The 19,997-nt window shown below is 46.0% G+C and overlaps 1 protein-coding gene across 1 annotated transcript in view; it reads left to right on the plus strand.

Annotated features, from left to right (window-relative positions):
- The first annotated feature begins 53 nt into the window (after positions 1 to 53).
- The window catches only part of LOC147110641 (uncharacterized), a 180,457-nt gene continuing 160,513 nt past the window's right edge, over positions 54 to 19,997 (plus strand). Inside the window, exons 1-2 of the mRNA XM_086000826.1 lie at positions 54 to 391; positions 6,763 to 6,853. Coding sequence (XP_085856952.1) covers positions 345 to 391; positions 6,763 to 6,853 — 138 coding nt within the window. The 5' untranslated portion in view covers positions 54 to 344. The remainder of the gene's footprint in view (positions 392 to 6,762; positions 6,854 to 19,997) is intronic.

Below are 19,997 nucleotides of genomic sequence, written 5' to 3' on the forward strand. Positions count from 1 at the left end.
TGTTCGTCTATTGCATGAGGTAACTGTAGTAGCAGAATAAGGTGGTCAAGTTGATTGTGTACTTTTAGAAAAGTTGTTTTTTAAAAAAACAACCGAATTTGGACACCTTTAGCGTGAAGGACCCACCCTCGGACCTTTCCATTGGCTGGTTGTGTCACCAACGCTGTCAGTTTATTCGATGAGGTGACTGTCAATCAATCGGCGGGTCCCCGCCCCACACCGGCTGGTTGCCCTGGAGACCGGACGCCCAACGCTGCCGATCTGTGGTGCTGCCGCGGAAAGGAGGCGCTCCATTTGCCCGATTAAACTGCAGTGTCAACGAGTTACGGAGCACCACCTCAAAAATGTTTATCTCATCTCAGGATGTTATCCATTCTGTTGCCAAAAACCTGTAAGTTAGTTTAATTTATACTTTATTGTCTTGTCTCGGTGTAGTCGGCATATGCAGTCTAGATGTACTCAACAACAGCAGCAACCTGGCTAAAAAAGCCATCAATTGGTCCAGGCAGCGGGCGGTCGAAGGGGTCGCCCAGCCAGATTGCCTCCCTCTCTTCCGCGGCCATGTTCGCGCCCAGGTGGCCCTGGAGATGGAGCACGCGGTGTCCGCCGGTGCGCTCGAGCACTTCCGTGACCGGTGGGCGCCGCGGGGACTGGAGTGCATAATTGGATTGGATAACCAAATTTTAATTTGATTTGCTAAGGTTTATTTGAAGTTTTAGAGGTTTATTTACAGTTTATTTGTTTAATTTATTTGGTCCATTAAAAGAGGAACAACAGCAGCAACTTGTATTTATATAGCGCCTTTAACGTAGTAAAACGTCCCAAGGCGCTTCACAGGAGTATTATAAGACAAAAATTTGACACCGAGCCACATAAGGAGATACTAGGGCAGATGACCAAAAGCTTGGTCAAAAGAGGTAGGTTTTAAGGAGCGCCTTAAAGGAGGAAAGAGAGGTAGAGAGACGGAGAGGTTTAGGGAGGGAATTCCAGAGCTTAGGGCCTAGGCAACAGAAGGAACAGCCATCAATGGTTGAGCGATTATAATTAGGGATGCTCAAGAGGGCAGAGTTTGACGAGCGCAGATATCGCGAGGGGTTGTTGGGATGGAGGAGATTACAGAGATAGGGAGCGGCGAGGCCATAGAGGGATTTGAAAACAAGGATGAGAATTTTGAAATCGAGGCGTTGCTTAACCAGGAGCCAGTGGAGGTTAGCGAGCACAGGGGTGATGGGTGAACGGGACTTGGTGCGAGTTAGGACATGGGGAGCCAAGTTTTGAATTACCTCTACTTTGTAAGGAATTGGCCAGGACACTTGAAATAGTGCCATGGGATATTTTACATCCACCTGAGAGAGAGAGAGAGACAGGGCCTCGGTTTAACGCCTCATCCAAAAGATGGCACCTCCGACAGTGCAGCACTCCCTCAGCACTGCACTGCAGTGTCAGCCTAAATTTTTGTACTCAAGTCTCTGGAGTGGGACTTGAACCTACAACCTTCTGACTCAGAGGCAAGGGTGCTACCCACTGAACCATGGCTGACACTTATTTTCGGTTCAAAATGATAATTTTCAAAGTTACTATTGACAGCATCCATATTTTAAAGAGCTTAAACGCATCAGTTTATTATCTTATTAAGTTACGAATTAAAGGTTCACTGTCCTGATCACTATCGTTAGAGAGCAGTAGGAATCATTTTTGTCGCAAACATCATAAAACTGTCATTTGCGCTTATACCTAACCTTCTCGAGATATTTCACAGAGGGGGTGCAATTTCATCTGGGGCCTTAATTGGGAAGTTACACCCGAAATTACGCTTATTTGTGCACCCATTTTGCCGATATCAATCTACCCTTAAATTACCTGCCAATTTTATTAGCATATGCCTGAATGTAAAATTCGGCGTAAACAAGGGAAAATCAGTGTAAACAAAAGAGTGGAACTATAGTGCTTATTTGAGTATGAAAACTAAAGTTTCAACTAGGGTTGCAAAATTCCGGGAATTTTTAAAAGAGGAAACTTTCCATTGGTATTTTGGGGAATTTTGGGAATTTATGGGAATTTTGAGTTTTTTTGCACACTGATGGTTTTTGTCTCTGACCCTTATATTATCTTTGTCATCAAAATAGACATACTGTTCCATACAAATAAAAACAGGCTTTCAAAACTTTATTTAGGTTATAATTTTGAACTTTATTGAACCCCCACAAAAAAGACCCATCTAAAATAAAATAAAAAGAGCATCAGCTTATTTAGCCTGTAAATTGTCCTTATTTTGTCCCTTTGAGTCTTCTTCTCATGAGTCTTCTACTCATCATTGCTCCTCCTGATTCTCTGACTCTGGCTCTGACGTGTCCATTTCCTCCTCTGTGTCACTGTCTAGCTGTGTGGTGGACACTTCTGTATCTGGCTCAATAAGTTGTAGGTTCGCCCGGATAGCCACCAGTTTCTCCACTCTCTTGTTAGTCAGCCTGTTGCGCACCTTTGTATGCGTATTCCCAAAAAGTGACCAGTTTCATTCAGAGGCCATTGATGAAGGTGGGATTTGGAGTATCACCGATGCAATGGGTGACTGGGCCTCAGATGCACAAAAAGTCCCTTCCACCAGGTATGTGCACTGATATGCTTGCATGATTCCCATATCCCGTCCCCATTCCAAAAACCTTGCTTGGTAGAGAACTTTGCCAGATTTCCCAGAACTTTGCCCACGTCCAGATTGAGGTGGCATGAGAGGGTAGAAATCACACTGTAAGCGCTGTTGACCTGTTCTCCAGAAAGTATTGGTCTCCCAACATGCTTTGGGTCCAGCATGTATGCTGCAGCATGAATCGGCTCGACACAAAATTCTTGACGCGTCTGTATGAATTGAACAATTGCCTTCTCCTCTGCTTTGAGCAGCAGGGATGTGGGTAGGGCAATGCTGATTTGTTCTTTTAAATCAGCAAAAAGCCTGAGAACATCTGACAAGACAGCATCATCTCCTTCAATCTGAGCAATTGCAGATGCTACTGGTGAGAGTAGTTTAAGGCTGCTAACCACGCTCTCCTAAAACACATCATCCAGCAGTATTTTCTTGATGGTGGTTTCCATATCCCCAGACTGGGATATTGCCATTTCTTGCAGTGACCCCTTACCCTCCAGAAGGCAGTTGTACATTATGACAACGCCACCCCATCTAGTGTTACTGGGCAGCTTCAGTGTGGTGTTCTTGTTCTTTGTCGTTTGCTTGGAGTTGTAGGTTGCTGCAATTACCTGTTTTCCCCTGACATACTTAACAACTTGCTCGGATGTCTTGTACAGTGTTTCCATGGTTCTCAAACCCATGATGTCCTTGAGGAGCAGGTTGAGCCCATGAGCTGCGCACCCAATAGACGTAATATGAGGGTAGGTCTCCTCCACTTGAGCCCAAGCAGCCTTCATATTCGCAGCATTGTCAGTAACTACTGCAAAGACCTTTTGTGATCCAAGATCATTGATGACTGCTTTCAGCTCATCAGCAATGTATCTGTGTGTCTGTTGTCCTTCGTGTCTGTGCTCTTGAAGAACACTGGGAGAGGAGTGGAGACGATGTAGTTTATGATGCCCTCCCCTCGTACATTTGACCACCCATCTGAGATAACTGCAACACAGTCTGCCATCTCTATCGTTTCTTTGAGCTTTCCTTGGACTCTGTTATACTCAGCCTCCAGCAAATAAGTAGACAAAGTATGTCTGGTGGGAGGACAGTATGCAGGGCGAATAACATTGAAAAATCTCTTCCAGTACACATTGGCTGTGAGCATGAGGGGTGAGCCTGTCGCATATACAGCTCGAGCAAGGCACTCATCTGCATTCTTCTGGCTATGGTTATCCACTGTATCAAAGAACCTTCCAAGTGGGCCAGGGGTTGCTGATGATAAGGAGCCTGATGCTGAATGTGAACCATCATCTTCTTGAATGGAAGCAGAGGAACTCTGGGCTGACTGCTGTGAGCTTTGAGTGAAGTTGTTGCATTTGGATAAATGCTGCTGCATCTTTACATATGGCTTTGTACAGTGTTTGCACATGTACTCAGTCTTTCCATCTTTAATGCCTGGGGTAAAATGCTTCCACACATCCGACGGTAAACGTGGCATTGTTCTATGCAGAGAAATAAAGGGCATTCATCTCTGTGTCGAACTGCGGTCAATCAGCACGATTGCAACAGGGTGAGTACATTTTCCTGATGCTCCATGTGATGGAAGCATGACCTGTGCACGTACGACGCTACATCACCAATAAAGGGAGCTAATTGCTCATCCACTCATCCAACCAATCAGGACACATTTGTTCACAGTCACACACAAAACTTGTAATTATTAAAACAAGCTAAGTAAGAAGATAAACATATATTAATTAAGAAATTCCTTAATAATTAAGATTCCATCTCTGTTAGTAATTTTAAGAGAGGACCTGTGGAAAAAAAATGAAAGAAATACAAAAACCCCCCCCCAAAAATATTATGCTAGCATGTGCTTTTCTGGGCAAAATTTCCAAGCTAAACTTCCCGTGGAAAATTTCCGGAAATACTTTCCACCCCTTCGCAACCCTAGTTTCAACCCATCTAACTAACCATCATTGAGGCACATTAGGCACATCCTGGCCTGGAATTTCCTCTTTGGGAATTTAAACTAAAAAATGTACCTATTCCCGCATCCATTCTACCAAGGTCAAGTTACTCTCAAATTTCCTGTGAATCTCACTCGAATATGCCAAAATATAAAATGGGCGTAAATCAGCGTAAACTATTGGGGCCCAAGGACAGCATCAAACTCATACTATATATTTCTCTTGTTTAATTCTGAAAATGAAAGTTTCAACTCAATCAACTTAGGCAAACATGTTTAAGAATCTGCAATCGGGAAGCTTTTCAATTTTTAATGTGACTTATACGTATGCAATAAAAATGCATTCAAAAGAACAGAAAATACAGTACAGGTATCAGTGAGGATAAATAGAAAAAAACACTCAAATAATTTCAATAAAACATCAGAAAAATGACTTTGTTTCCTGCTGTGCCTAAAACTCTGGTTGTTATTTGAACAGAGCCTCTGAGTAACTGCAGGAAACGCGTATATCAGGCTATATAACTTGGGGGCAGGGCCAGTTTTATGGGCAGAGATGTATTCGGACGATGGTATCGCTCAAAGGCAGTAAAAGATCAAGGGGATTTGGGCATATTGAAGTACTGCGCATAACTCATGCCCAAAATACTGTGATCTTTTAGGCTGTGTAACCGATTTGTGTCCCAGTTACGCGTGTCTCTGGGTGCAAGCACGGAGGTAATTCAAGACGAGCATATTTAACAATATGCAATCATGGAAGCTTTTCAGTTTTTAATGTGACTCATACTAAAGCCATAAAAAAGCATTCAAAGAAACAGAAAATAAGGTGAAGGTATCAGTGAGGATAATTTTTCAAAAAATCACAATAAAATACCAGAAAAAAGACCTTATTTCCTCTTGCACCTGAAATACTAGGCTTCATTTTACACCCGTTTTGAACCAGTTTAATTGCAGGAAACTCGCACGTATGGGTCTTTAGTATGCTATTACATTTAAGAGCTATTATACTGAGTCAATGGGCTGGATTTTCCCGTTTCCCACCCGCACAGTGCAGGGGGACCCGGGAGACGGCGGGAAACCCAGAAGTTTGGGTTTCCCGGCACGCTGTGTGACATATAGGGCGGGTTCCCCACCCGGAAGCCAGCCTGGCTTCCAATCGAGTGAGGAACACGGACCAGAAGGCCACAGGACCAGGTAGGTGCTGGGCCCAGGATGGTGGTTGGGGGGGGGTCCGATCCCCCGGGGCAGGATCTGATCTCCAACCGTGGAGCTGAGTCGCGATCCCAGTGGGGAGCTTGGGAGGCCGGGGGGAAGCACTCCTGCTCCTCCCAGCCCACAAGGATTGGCTCTCCGAGGCTGTGGCCGCCTCGTTGCAGCTACCAGGAATTCCGTGGTCCGGGATCCCCGGCCGCCTGCAGTAAAACCTATACAGCAGGTTAAAGTAGAGGCTTCAGGCCTCATTATCATATTTAAATTGCCAACCCACCTCTCATCAGCAGGTTGGCTGCCTGCCCTACGTCCCGCCTGAGTAAAAGGTGAACGGGGGCGGGTTGGGGGCGTGTTTTAGAATTTTACAACTTTCACTTCCCTCCCCCCAACCAACCCACCCCCGCCTCCAATCCACCCGTTTTTTCCTGTGAAAATTCAGACCAATGTTTCCAGGCACAAGAATCAATAGACGGGCGTAAAAGATGGAGGAAATTAGTGCAATCATCATTATGTGTGTAACACACTTAAGCTCGAGTTTGCTCGATCTTTTACGTCAGGTATTTTCTGTACTTCCCAATTAAGCGTGTCTCTGGTGCTAATACACAGGAAATTGCACCCCAGGGTGTGGAGTGGCCATGAGCCGGAATTGGGAAAAGAGTTAAGAGAGGCGACTGAAGGAATTTAGATGTTCACATATATTAAAATGTGACTCGTAGCACTAAAACTCAAGCCATATTTCCTTATTATTTGAAAGTAAACCAGTTCAAAATGTTGAATTAACTTCGGTATAGAAGCAATTTGACCATTTAATATTTTATTTCATTGTACTAAATTTACAAAGATTACAAGTAAAATACATGGCGGAACCTTTTAAAAAAAAAAAAAAAAAATGCTTATTGTACTGTATTATTTCGGGTTCGTAGCAAACGTCAGTAGCAAAATTGCTCTGTCTTTCTCTCGTTGTTACATTTAGAAAATATTATATTGACGTTCAACGAAAGGAAGATGGATTTGACCTCTCTGGAATTGATAGACCTCAGATGCTCTACCCTAATCTTAAACCAGTAAGTATAGTGCAATGAAAATATTTTTTGATTATTTGCAAACAAGGCAGTAAGTTTTTTGTTTTACCTGTGAATTGAACATCCAACATTGTTATCCCTTTGAACAAACAGGTTATCGCCTCCTAGGCTACATGATAAATTCAGTATTTACAGTAAATTTGTTTTGATAATGTCCAGGTGAATTCAATTACTAATTCAAAATGACTCCCCAAACACACAGGCGGATCATAAGTAGATTGCTTTAAATTTTGTCAGCAAAAATTACTGAAATACTTTAAAATCTGATCAAGTGTATAGTACATATAGGTGCGGCAGATGAGCTGATATATTTCTTGCATAAATGTCTTTACAGTCTTAAATCAATTTGAATTGACTTTGCAAAATGTACTCGGTCATTATGATGTAAAATTTTCAGGTGACATTTGTGGTCCACCGAAAACTATGATCTTAAGTACATTCAGGTGTACTGTATTGCCACCCAATTACCTACTCACCTCCCTCAGCACTCTCTATTCAAGTTAATTGAACCCACTTTTTCGCCTTGTTCAAAGTTACCAGTGACATTTCACGTGACCGAGATTGTAGCTTGCTGTCCTCCCTTGTCTTACTGGACCTCTCTGTTGCCTTCAACAATGTTGACCACTCCATTCTCTTCCACTGGTTCTCCTGTATGGTTCCCCTCCATGGCACCACTCTCACATGTTCTACTCCTAACTATGCCAGTTCGGTCACTACGTTTTCCTACGTGGTTGCTCCTCACATGCTAGAAAAATGTGCCCCTCCAGTGTACCCTGGGGCTCCATCTTTGTTCTGCTCCTATTCATCTTCTATATGCTACAGCTATTTAACTGCCTGTCTGATATCAAGTCTGGATGTGCCAAGACTTCATACAGTTCAACACTGGTAAAACAGAAGCCATCCCGTTTGGATTCCATCAGGACCCACATGCTTCTGGTCCCACTCCACTACCCTCCCTGGCTGACCATATAGGTTGTACTCTTTGGTGTGCAATATTAGCATTCTATTCGATCCTGAGGTGTCCTTTTAACACCACACTGGTACATCACAAACATCACCTTCTTCCACCTCTCGAACATCATTCACTCATATCAGTGCCTCACCTCCTCTACTGCTAAAACCCTAATACACTCTTTGATTATCTTTATCAATTTCTTAAATGCTCTCTTTGCTACCTTGCCTTACCTAACCTGGAACTCTGCACCCTGAGTCCTCTCCCACACAAAGTCCTGTACATCAATCACCCATATCATCTCCCAGATCCACTGGTTCCTGTGCATCAGCAGATGAATTTCAAGATCCTCATCCTCACTTTCAAATCCTTCTGAGGCCTTACCCTACCCTATATGGGGATTTATCTCCAGCCACACATTCCAGTCTGCAGAATCGGTTCCTCTGAACCCTAAATTACTGTTTGTACCCACTCCCTCTGCTCCACCCTTTGAGTCTGATTTTTTAGCCACTACAGCCCTACTCTTTAAAAACTATCTTGCAAACCACTGTGCCTTGCCACCTCACTCTCTGTGGATAATGGCGGGAATGCACAGTGCTCCTGAGCTGCAACCCGAGCTGACTAATGTCCCTCTGTTACTCCTCCTCTTCTTCCTGAAAACATCAAAATGTCAGAATTCCTATCGAGAAGCCCATTGTTTCACGTTATTCTATGGGTGGAGGTCTTCAATGTCCACTACTAAGAGTGACTCAGTATTATCACCACTTACTGAAATGGTCGAGTTCTGAAGGACATAGCTGCCAGACTGGGCTTGCGTCAGATGGTGAAAGAACCAATATGAGGGAGTCACGTACTTAAACTTGTTCTCACCAGTCTACCTGTTGCAGACACATCTGCCCATCATAGCATTGGCAGGAGTGACCACCACACAGTACTTGCAGAGACAAACTTTTATCTTTGCAGTGAGGATATCCTCCATCGTATGTGACATTATTGTCATGCTTTATCGGACAGACTAAGGACAAATCTAGCAGACAAAAACTGGGCATCCAGTAGGTGCTGGTGGCCATCAGCAGCAGCACCACCACAATATTGTATAACACCACAACTAGTAACATCATGGCTGATGCATCTCTCACTCCTCCATCACCATCAAGCTGTAAGATCAACTATGGTTAAATGGGAAGTTTAGAAAGACATGCCAAGAGCAGCATCAGCCATACCTTAGAATTAGGCATCAACCTAGTGAAGCTACTGTAATGTATATACCTTTTAAGGGGGGAACTATCTTTTACAGCTCATGTATACTGCAGTACCGGCAGTGACCACACCTGTATATAACACTGAGTAGTAATCTGTACAGATCAGTTCCAGTGTGAGCCACGTTTAGTAAACACCTGTTGTACCGTTCTCCTGCAGTCTGTGTCTTATTATACACGGACATAACATTGGCGACAAGGCAAGTTCGAACCTACCTGTAACTCTGCATCACCTCCCGGGGATTCGTTCCTGGAGATCAGTGGATTGGAGGTCAAGGCCAGAGACTCGGGCGTCGATCAAGGGCAACCGCCCAGTCATCCAGCAGAGACTCGAGAGTTGCGGGGGAGGCTGTCGAGAGCCAGGCGAGGTGGTCCAGCGAAACGGGCTGGCAACAGGTAGTGCGCAGACCCTTCCCGGACAGCGGCGGGCTAGAGCCCGACCGAGCGGCACAGCAAAGGGCCGAGCAGCGTCGACGGGGGAGAGAGCGAGAGAGAGGGCAGAGCGCACAGGGCGCAGCCGGTGTTCAGGGGCTGAGCAGCGTCGAAGAGAGGGAGAGAGAGACGCGCAGAAACCCGTGAGGCGCTGCCATTGCCACGAGGACTGCCGAGAGCGGCGTTGGCAGCAGCGCAGGAGAAGCGCGCGAAACCTACAGGGCGCCGCCATTGCCACGAGAACCGCCGGGAGCGGCGTTGGCAGCAGCGGGGGAGGAAGGAAAGCGCGGGAGATGCCATTTTAAGCCATTGGGAGGCGCCATTTTAAACCACACCCAAAATGCCGAAGAGTGGCAGTATCACCGCATTTGACAATGAAGTCGAAGATTGGACTACATATGTCGAACGAATAGAGGTATACTGCAAGGCAAATGAGGTGTCAGATGACAAGAAAGCGTTGGTATTGTTAAATTTAATGGGTGCAAAGACGTATGGTTTATTACAAAATCTAGTAACCCCAACGAAGCCAATGGAAAAGAGTTTTGAAGACATAGTAACGATACTACAGGAACATTTAAACCCCACACCGCTGCTGATAGCAGAAAGATTCAAGTTTCACAAACGGAACCAGCATAAGGATGAAAGCAATGCTGATTATTTAACAGAACTGCGCAAACTATCGAAACACTGCCAGTTTGGAGCGGGACTGGCAGATACCTTAAGGGAGAAGTTTGTGTGTGGGCTTCAAAGTGAAGGAACCCAGAAACGGCTTTTATTTGAAAAGGACCTTACGCTGGAAAAGGCTTTCAGCATTGTGGTATCATATGAAGCAGCAGCACGGGGCGCTGCAGAGATACAACAGAGACCGCAAGAATATGGCACAAACGAAATGCCATATGGAACAGAGAAGTGCTATCGCTGCGGCAGAACAACACACGACCAGAATGATTGCTGGTTCAAAGACAAAGTGTGCAGACAGTGTGGAAAAGTAGGACACATAGCACGAGTCTGCAGGTCGGGAACGAAAACCAGCAATAAGAAACCTACCAAAGGAAAGTACAAGAAGGTACATAAGATGATGGAGAATAGTTCAGACGAACAAAAGAGTGATAACGACTCCGAAAGCAGGGAACTGAGTTGTCTGAAACTACATAATGTGATCACAACGGAGGATCACCGAACCATTTGGGTCACTCTCAAGATAGCAGGAGTCCAGGTAAAGATGGAATTGGACACAGGATCAGCCCTAACAGTCATAAACCGACGGGACTATGAGCGGCTATTCTCACACATACCCTTGAGAGACAAAAAAATTATTTTGAAGACGTACATGGGACAAAAAGTCTACCCCAAAAGAAAAATAAGGGTGACCGTTATATATAACGGTAAGGAAACACCAAAACTAGACCTGTATGTATTGCAAGATGGATGACCACCATTACTGGGACGTGAATGGATCCGGAAAATACAACTGGATTGGCATTCCATACAGGCACTGACTGTGGCTGACAAAAAGGATGACGACGTCACACCTGGGCGACTGTCAAAGATCCTAACTGACGCGAAAGAAGTGTTCCAGCAAGGACTCGGTACACTAAAAGGCATGACAGTGACGATTAAAATTGAAGAAAATGCAAGCCCAAAATTTTTTATGCAATCCGCCCAGCCATCGAAGCAGAGCTGGAGAGTCTGAAACGTTCGGGTGTACTGTCCAAGGGAGACTGGAGCGAGTGGGCTACACCCATCGTCCCTGTGATGAAAAAGTCGTTGAGCAGCACGCCTGGGGAACCAAGGAAGGTTCGCATCTGTGGGGACTTTAAGGTAACAGTGAACCCGGTCCTTCACACCGTACAATATCCACTTCCGCGGATTGAAGATATTTTCGCCTCGCTATCTGGAGGGAAACGCTTCACTAAGATTGATCTGGCCCAGGCGTATCTGCAAATGGAGGTAGAAGAAGCATCAAAAAAATACTTCACAATCAACACCCATAAAGGTCTCTACCAATACAACCGGCTGGTATTCGGGGTAGCATCAGCTCCGGCTATTTGGCAGAGGGCAATGGAACAAGTCCTGCAAGGGATCCCAGGGACCCAGTGTTATTTGGACGACATCCTGGTCACGGGCGAAAATGACAGTGATCACCTTGCCAACCTGGAGCAGGTGCTCACTAGATTGCAGGAATATGGGCTCCGAGCTAACCGCCCCAAATGCGAGTTTTTTAGAAAACAGATCTCGTATTGTGGCCACGTTATCGATAAAGAGGGGTTACATAAGTCCCCAGAGAAGATTGAGGCAGTAGGCAAGGCTCCAGCACCGGAAAATGTGTCACAACTGAGGTCGTTCCTCGGGCTGGTAAACTACTACCATAAGTTCTTGCCAAATTTGTCTACAATACTACACCCACTGAACACCCTACTGCAAACTGGGGTGCCATGGAAGTGGAGTGACGAATGTAGATGAGCTTTCCAGAAGAGCAAAACACTAATCACATCGAAAGAGGTATTGGCCCATTACAACCCAGCATTACCAATTCGGTTGGCATGTGATGCGTCACCCTACGGCATTGGAGCGGTGCTGTCGCACAAATTCTCGGACGGCTCAGAGATGCCAATAGCCTTTGCGTCACGATCACTAACCTCAGCCAAGCGTAACTATGCCCAGATTGACAGGGAGGCCCTCAGCCTAGTGTGGGGAGTGAAAAAGTTCAATCACTATCTGCACGGGCAGAAATTCACCCTGCTGACTGATCGCCAGCCTCTTGTCTCCATTTTTAATCCGAAGAAGGGCGTTCCGGTGATGACTGCGCAACGACTACAAAGATGGTCACTTTTTCTAGGGGCGCACCACTATGAGATTGAATATAAGGGCACGAAACAGCATGGAAATGCTGATGGGCTATCACGCCTGCCACTGCCTACTGTGGAGGAAGCACCAGCAGTGGATCCTGTCGAAATATTCCATTCGACTATAGTTGAATACCTACCGGTAACTAACGCTTGTATCGAAAAGGAAACCCGAAATGACCCGACACTGTCTCGGGTATATGATTTGACGGTGAAGGGATGGCCAGCACATGGCAAATCACTGTTGCCAGCATTCTCGACAAGGAGAGAACAGCTGTCAGTGTGCCGGGGCCCTTGATGTGTGGATCCCAAGTGGTAATTCCACCCAAGTTAAGGGATAGAGTGCTCAATGAGATTCATGAGGGTCATCTGGGAGGGGTAAAAATGAAAAGCCTAGCCAGGGCTTATGTGTGGTGGCCGGGAATCGATAAACAAATCGAGGACCTGACCAAGAGCTGCTCAGGATGCCAGAAAGTCCAAAATGCACCACCACAGGCCCCTCTACACCCATGGGAGTGGCCCTCATCTCCATGGCAACGGGTGCATATTGATTTTGCTGGTCCATTCATGGACTCAATGTTTTTAATAGCCGTGGATGCGCACTCGAAATGGCCTGAGGTCATCAAAATGTCCTCCACCACCACGGAGAAAACTATTGCAGTCCTACGGACCATTTTTGCCAGGAATGGCTTGCCAGAACAGATTTGCTCCGACAACGGACCACAGTTTGTGTCCGAAGAGTTCCGGAGGTTCTTGAAAAAGAATGGGGTAAGGCATTACACATCCACCCCGTATCATCCAGCCACAAATGGATTGGCTGAGAGGTTCGTACAAACCTTTAAGAAGGCAATAAAGGCTATGTACAATGACAACATTCCGCTGCAGCACAAGGTGGACAATTTCCTGTTCGCCTACCGGAATGCGACACATGCAGTCACCAACCAGGCCCCAGCCATGATATTCTTTAACCGAAGGTTAAGATCTCGCCTGGGTTTGCTCAGACCAAACGTACGAAGAGATGTTGAGAGTAAGCAATTCCAGCACATCCATGAGAAGCCAACAAGGAGCTTCAATGTAGGGCAACCAGTCTTGGCCCGCGACTACCGAACAGAAAAATGGCAGCCAGGAACGATATGCACACGGCAGGGCCCACTAATGTACACAGTGGACGTTGGGGAAAGCATTGTGAGACGCCATGCTGACCAGATCCTAGAGTCACAGGAACAAGTCAACCCCATGCCTCGCCCATACGTACCTGGTGATGAACCCGACGTACAGGTCGCATCTACCCCAGAAACAGTAGCATCGGAAGCTGATGAACCAACCGACGACAGGGGGCCAGAATTGCCTCCGCACCAAGAGCAAGACACTCGGGAAAGGCGCTATCCAGAAAGGATCAGGAAGCCTCCCCAAAGACTGAATATATAAATAGACTATTTTCAGCTAATGTTGCATGTTAAAAGTGTTAATTGTAATTAGTTTGATATTTAATTGTTAAATGAGTGTTATGGTACTGTTAATCTAAAAGGGGAGGAATTGTAATGTATATACCTTTAAGGGGGGAACTATGTTTTACAGCTCATGTGTACTGTAGTACCGGCAGTGACCACACCTGTATATAGCACTGAGTAGTAATCTGTACAGATCAGTTCCAGTGTGAGCCACGTTTATTAAACACCTGTTGTACCGTTCTCCAGCAGTCTGTGTCTTATACACGGACACAACAGATACAACACAGGGCTACCCATGCTAAACAAAAAGCAGCAGCTATAGAGTTAAGTGGTCCCACAACCAACAGATCTGTAGAAAGCTCTCTATCCCTACAATATCCAGTCAAAAATGGTGGTGGATAATCTAAGACAACTAACTGGAGGAGAAAGCTTCATGAACATTATTGTCCCCAACTATGGGAGAGCCCAGCCTGTCAGTGCAAGACAAGACTGAAGTGTTACACTTTCAGCCAAAATTGCCACCACTATCATAAATGACAGTGTCCATGACACTGAGGAGCAGCTAAGTGCCCTGGACACAGTGAGGCTACAGGCCCTGACAACATCTCTACTGTAATGCTAAATACCTGTGCACCAGAACTAGCCACTCCTCCACTCCCCCGCCCAGCCAAGCTATACCAGTTCAGCCATGACATGGGCATCTTCCCAAATGGAAAGTTGTCCAGGTACATCCTATCCACAAAACTTGAGACAAATCTAATCACGTCAAATAGCACCCCATCAATCTCCTCCCAATCATCAGCAAAGTGATAGAAGAAAGAAGAAAGAAGAAAGTATTAACTGTGTCATAAAGGAGCACCTACTCACCATTAACCTGCTTGTTGATTCTTAGTTCAGGTTCCACCAGACCTCATCACAGCCTTGAGGCAGATATGGCCACAAGCTAACTATAAAGTATCCCGTATATGTAATCACACTGAGATTGTGTAGCAGGAGTGTTCCCCCCAGGTCCCACAAGGAATCCTTCAGCCTCCTCCAGCCCCGATTGCAAGCCTTTCCGCCCTCCTCTCCCCAGCCCCGATTGCCGACTTCCCCCAACCCCTCCCAATCACAGGCCTCTGCCCCGCCCCCTCCTGATTGCAGCCTCTCCGACCTCTCGATTGCCGTGGACCGCCCCCAAGGGTCCCTGGCAGTGGCCTCCTACCACTGGTGTTCCCTCCAACTCCCTGACAGGCTGTCCATTTGGCCGGCTGCTGGGTGGTAAATGGAGCTCAAAAAATTTAATTGCCGGGTCTTCGGCTGTTTTTGGTCTCACCCGCACCCTCCCCGCCTCCCTGTAAATATCAAGGCCATAGAATCTACAGCACATCGTGCTTGTGCTGGCATTAGCTGTTCAACTCTAATTTACTCTAATATCATGTCCCTGCCCTTTGCTGGAATCATTTCTATTTTTCTTTTCAAATACTCATGCAATTTATTTTGAAATGATGTTCTAGCCTCTGCCTCTATAATCACTTGTGGTATAGGAACAATGGAACAAGAGTGGGCCATTCAGCTCCTCTAACCAGTTCTGCCATACAATTTGACCATGGCTGATCTGTACCTCAACTCTATTTACATGTGTTTGTTCGATAACCCTTGATACCCTTGCCTATTAAAATTTATCAATCTCAGTCCTGAAAATTTCAGTTGACCTTTTAGAGGAGTGAATTCTGGATTTTCACTGCCCTTTGTGTGAAAAACTGCTTCCTGATTTCACTCCTAAATAGCCTAGCTCTAATTTTAAGATTATGCCCCCTTGGTCTGGATTCCCCCACCAGAGGAAATTGTTTCTCTGTATCTACCCTATTCAATCCCTTTATCACTTTAAAATACCTAAATAGATCACCCACTCAACCATCTAAACTCAAGGAAATACAAGCCAAGTTTATGCAAACTGTCCTCATAATTTAACCTTTTAAGCCCTGGTATCATTCTGGTAAATCTGTGCTGTATCTGTTGAATCCGTGAATCTTAAGGTATGGTGTTCTTCAATAAATAGACGGAGACTGCAGATCAACAATCTGGATGAGGGTAGTCTAAAAACTAACAGTACAGATGCCTGCTCAAGGCTTATATACAAGTGTGGTCACTGCCGGTACTACAGTATACAGGAGCTATAAAAGTAGTTCTCTCTTAAAGGTACATACACTATAATTCCTCCCCTTTTAGATGAACAGTACCATAACATTCAAATAACAGTTAACACTTTAACATGCACATTAACTGAAATAGTCCATTTATAGGTTCAGTCTTTGGGGCGGCTTCCTGATCCTTTCTGGATAGCGCCTTTCCTGAGTGTCTTGTTCTTGGTGCGGAGGCGATTCTGGCCCCCTGTTGTCGGTTAGTTCATCAGTTTCCGCTGCTACTGTTTCTGGGGTAGATGCTACCGGTATGTCAGGTTCATCCCCAGGTACGCGAGACATGAGGTTGACTCGTTCCTGTGACGCTAGGATCTGGTCGACATGGCGTCTCACAATGTTCTCTCCGACATCCACTGTGTACATTAGTGGCCCCTGCCGTGTGCAAATCGTTCCGGGTTGCCATTTCTCTGTTCGGTAGTCGCGGGCCAAGACTGGTTGTCCTACATTGAAGCTCCTTGTCGGCTTCTCATTGATGTGCTGGAATTGCTTATTCTCAACATTTCTTCACACATTTGGTCTGAGCAAATCCAGACGAGATCTCAACCTTCGGTTAAAGAACATCATGGCCGGGGTCTGGTTGGTAACTGCATGTGTCGCATTTCTGTAGGCTAACAGGAAATTGTCCACCTTATGCTGTAGTGGAATGTCATCATCGCACATGGCCCTTACTGCCTTTTTAAAGATTTGTACGAACCTCTCAGCCAATCCATTTGTGGCTGGATGATACGGGGCAGATGTGTAATGCCTTACCCCATTCCTTCTCATAAATTTCCGAAACTCTTCAGACATAAACTGTGGTCCGTTATCAGAGCAAATCTGCTCTGGCAAGCCGTTCCTGGCAAATATGGTCCGTAGGACTGCAATCGTTTTCTCCGTAGTGGTGGAGGACATTTTGATCACCTCAGGCCATTTCAAGTGCGCATCCACTGCTATTAAGAACATTGAGTCCATGAATGGACCAGCAAAATCAATATGCACCTGTTGCCATGGAGAGGAGGGCCACGGGTGTAGAGGGGCATGTGGTGGTGCATTTTGGACCTTCTGGCATCCTGAGCAGCTCTTTGTTAGGTCGTCGATTTGTTGATCGATCCCCGGCCACCACACATAAGCCCTAGCAAGGCTTTTCATTTTCACCCCTCCCAGATGGCCTTCGTGAAGCTCAATGAGCACTCTCTCCCTTAACTTGGGTGGAATTACCACTCGGGATCCACACATCACTGTCCCCTGGCATACTGACAGCTGTTCTCTTCTGGATGAGAATGCTGGCAACAGTGAGTCGCCATGTGTTGGCCATCCCTTCACCGTCAAATCATATACCCGAGACAGTGTCGGATCATTTCGGGTCTCCTTCTCGATATCCGCGTTAGTTACTGGTAAGCGTTCAATTATCGACGAATAAAATATTTCGACAGGGTCCACTGCTGGTGCTTCCTCCGCAGTAGGCAGTGGCAGGCGTGATAGCCCATCAGCGTTTCCATGCTGTTTCGTGCCCTTATACTCTATTTCATATTGGTTTGCCCCTAGAAACAGGGACCATCTTTGTAGCCATTGTGCAGTCATCACCGGGACGCCCTTCTTTGGATTAAAGATGGAGACAAGTGGTTGATGGTCAGTCAGCAAGGTGAACTTCTGCCCATGCAGATAGTGGTTGAATTTTTTTACTCCCCATACTAGGCTGAGGGCCTCCCTGTCAATCTGGGCGTAGTTGCGCTCGGCTGAGGTTAGTGACCGAGACGCAAAGGCTACTGGCCTCTCCAACCCGTCTGGGAATTTGTGCGACAGCACCGCTCCAATACCATAGGGTGATGCATCACACGCCAACCGAATTGGTAGTGCTGGGTTGAAATGGGCCAACACCTCTTTTGATGTGATCAATTCTTTGCACTTCTGGAAAGCTCGTTTACATTTGTCATTCCACTTCCATGGTACCCCCGTTTGCAGTAGGGTGTTCAGTGGGTGTAATACTGTAGACAAATTTGGTAAGAACCTATGGTAGTAGTTCACCAGCCCGAGGAACGACCTCAGTTGTGACACATTTTCCGGTGCTGGAGCCTTGACTACTGCCTCAATCTTTTCAGGGGACTTATGTAACCCCTCTTCATCAATAACATGGCCACAATACGAGATCTGCTTCTGGAAAAACTCGCACTTTTGGCGATTAGCTCGTAGCCCATATTCCTTCAATCTTGTGAGCACCTTCTCCAGGTTGGCGAGGTGATCACTGTCATTTTCACCCGTGACCAGGATGTCGTCCAAATAACACTGGGTCCCTGGAATCCCTTGCAGGACTTGATCCATTGCCCTTTTGCCAAATAGTCGGAGCCGATGCTACCCCGAACACCAGCCGGTTGTATTGGTAGAGACCTTTGTGAGTGTTGATCGTGAGGTATTGTTTCGAGGCTTCTTCTACCTCCATTTGCAGCTACGCCTGGGCCAGATCAATCTTAGTGAAGCGTTTTCCTCCAGATAGCGAGGCGAAAATATCTTCAATCCGCGGAAGTGGATATTGTACCGTGTGAAGGACTGGGTTCACTGTCACCTTAAAGTCCCCACAGATGCGAACCTTCTTTGGTTCCCCAGGCGTATTACTCAAAGACCTCTTCATTACAGGAACGATGGGTGTAGCCCACTCGCTCCAGTCCACTTTGGACAGTACTCCTGAACGTTCCAAACCTTCCAGCTCTGCTTCGACGGCTGGGCGGATCGCATAAGACACCGGTCTGGCCGTAAAAAACTTTGGGCTTGCATTTTCCTCTATTTTAATCGTTGCTGTTATGCCTTTTAGTGTTCCGAGTCCCTCCTGGAACACTTCTTGTGCGTCAGTTAGCATTTTTGACAGTCGTCCGGGTGTGACGTCGTCATCCTTTTTGGCCTCAACCTTCAGTGCCTGTATGGAATGCCAATCTAATTGTATCTTCCGGATCCATTCACATCCTAGTCGTGGTGGTCCTCCATCTGGCAATACATATAGGTCCATTTTTGGTATTTCCTGGCCGTTGTATATCACGTTCACCCTTATTTTTCCTTTAGGGTTGACTTTTTGCCCCGTTGACGTCTTCAAGACAATCTCTGTAACTTTCAAGGGTATATCTGAGAATAGCCGCTTGTAGTCCCTTCGGTTTATGACTGTTAGGGCTGATCCTGTGTCCAATTCCATTTTCACTTGGACTCCGTCTATCTTGAGCGTGACCCAGATAGTCTGGTGATCCTCCATTTTGATTACATTATGTAGTTTCAGACAACCCAGCTCCTTGCTTCCGGAGTCTTTATCACTTTTCTGTTCGTCTGAACCACTGTCCGTCACCTTATGTACCTTTTTGTACTTCTCCTGTGGAGATTTCTTGCTGCTGGTTTTCTTCCCTGACCTGCAGACTCTTGCTATGTGTCCTGCTTTTCCACACTGTCTGCACACTTGGTCCTTGAACCAATAATCCTTCTGGTCGTGTGTTGTTCTGCCACAGCGATAACACTTCCCTGCTCCATATGACATTTCATTGGTGCCATATTCTTGCGGTCTCCGTTGTATCTCTGCAGTCCCCATGCGGCTGCTTCGTGTGATTCTGCCATGCTGAAAGCCTTGTCCAGCGTAAGATCCTTTTCTGATAGAAGCCGTTTCTGGGTTCCTTCACTTTGAAGCCCACACACAAACTTGTCCCTTAACATATCTGCTAGTCCCATTCCAAACTGGCAGTGTTTCGATAGCTTGTGCAGTTCTGTTAAATACTCAGCATTACTTTCGTCTTTATGCTGGTTCCTTTTGTGGAACTTAAATCTTTCTGCTATCAGCAGCGGTGTGGGGTTTAAGTGGTCCTGTCGGATTTCCACTATGCTTTCGAAATCCTTATCCACTGGCTTCTCTGGGGTTACTAGGTTTCGCAGCAAGCCATACGTTTTTGCACCCATGGAATTCAACAAAACCAGTGCTTTTCTGGCATCTGGCACTTCATTCGCCTTGCAGTACACCTCAATGCGTTCCACATATGTCGCCCAATCTTCGACTTCA

This window comes from Somniosus microcephalus, chromosome 11 (genome assembly GCF_052327205.1).
Source record: "Somniosus microcephalus isolate GS21.2 chromosome 11, FLI_Smic_1.0, whole genome shotgun sequence".
NCBI lineage: Eukaryota > Metazoa > Chordata > Chondrichthyes > Squaliformes > Somniosidae > Somniosus > Somniosus microcephalus.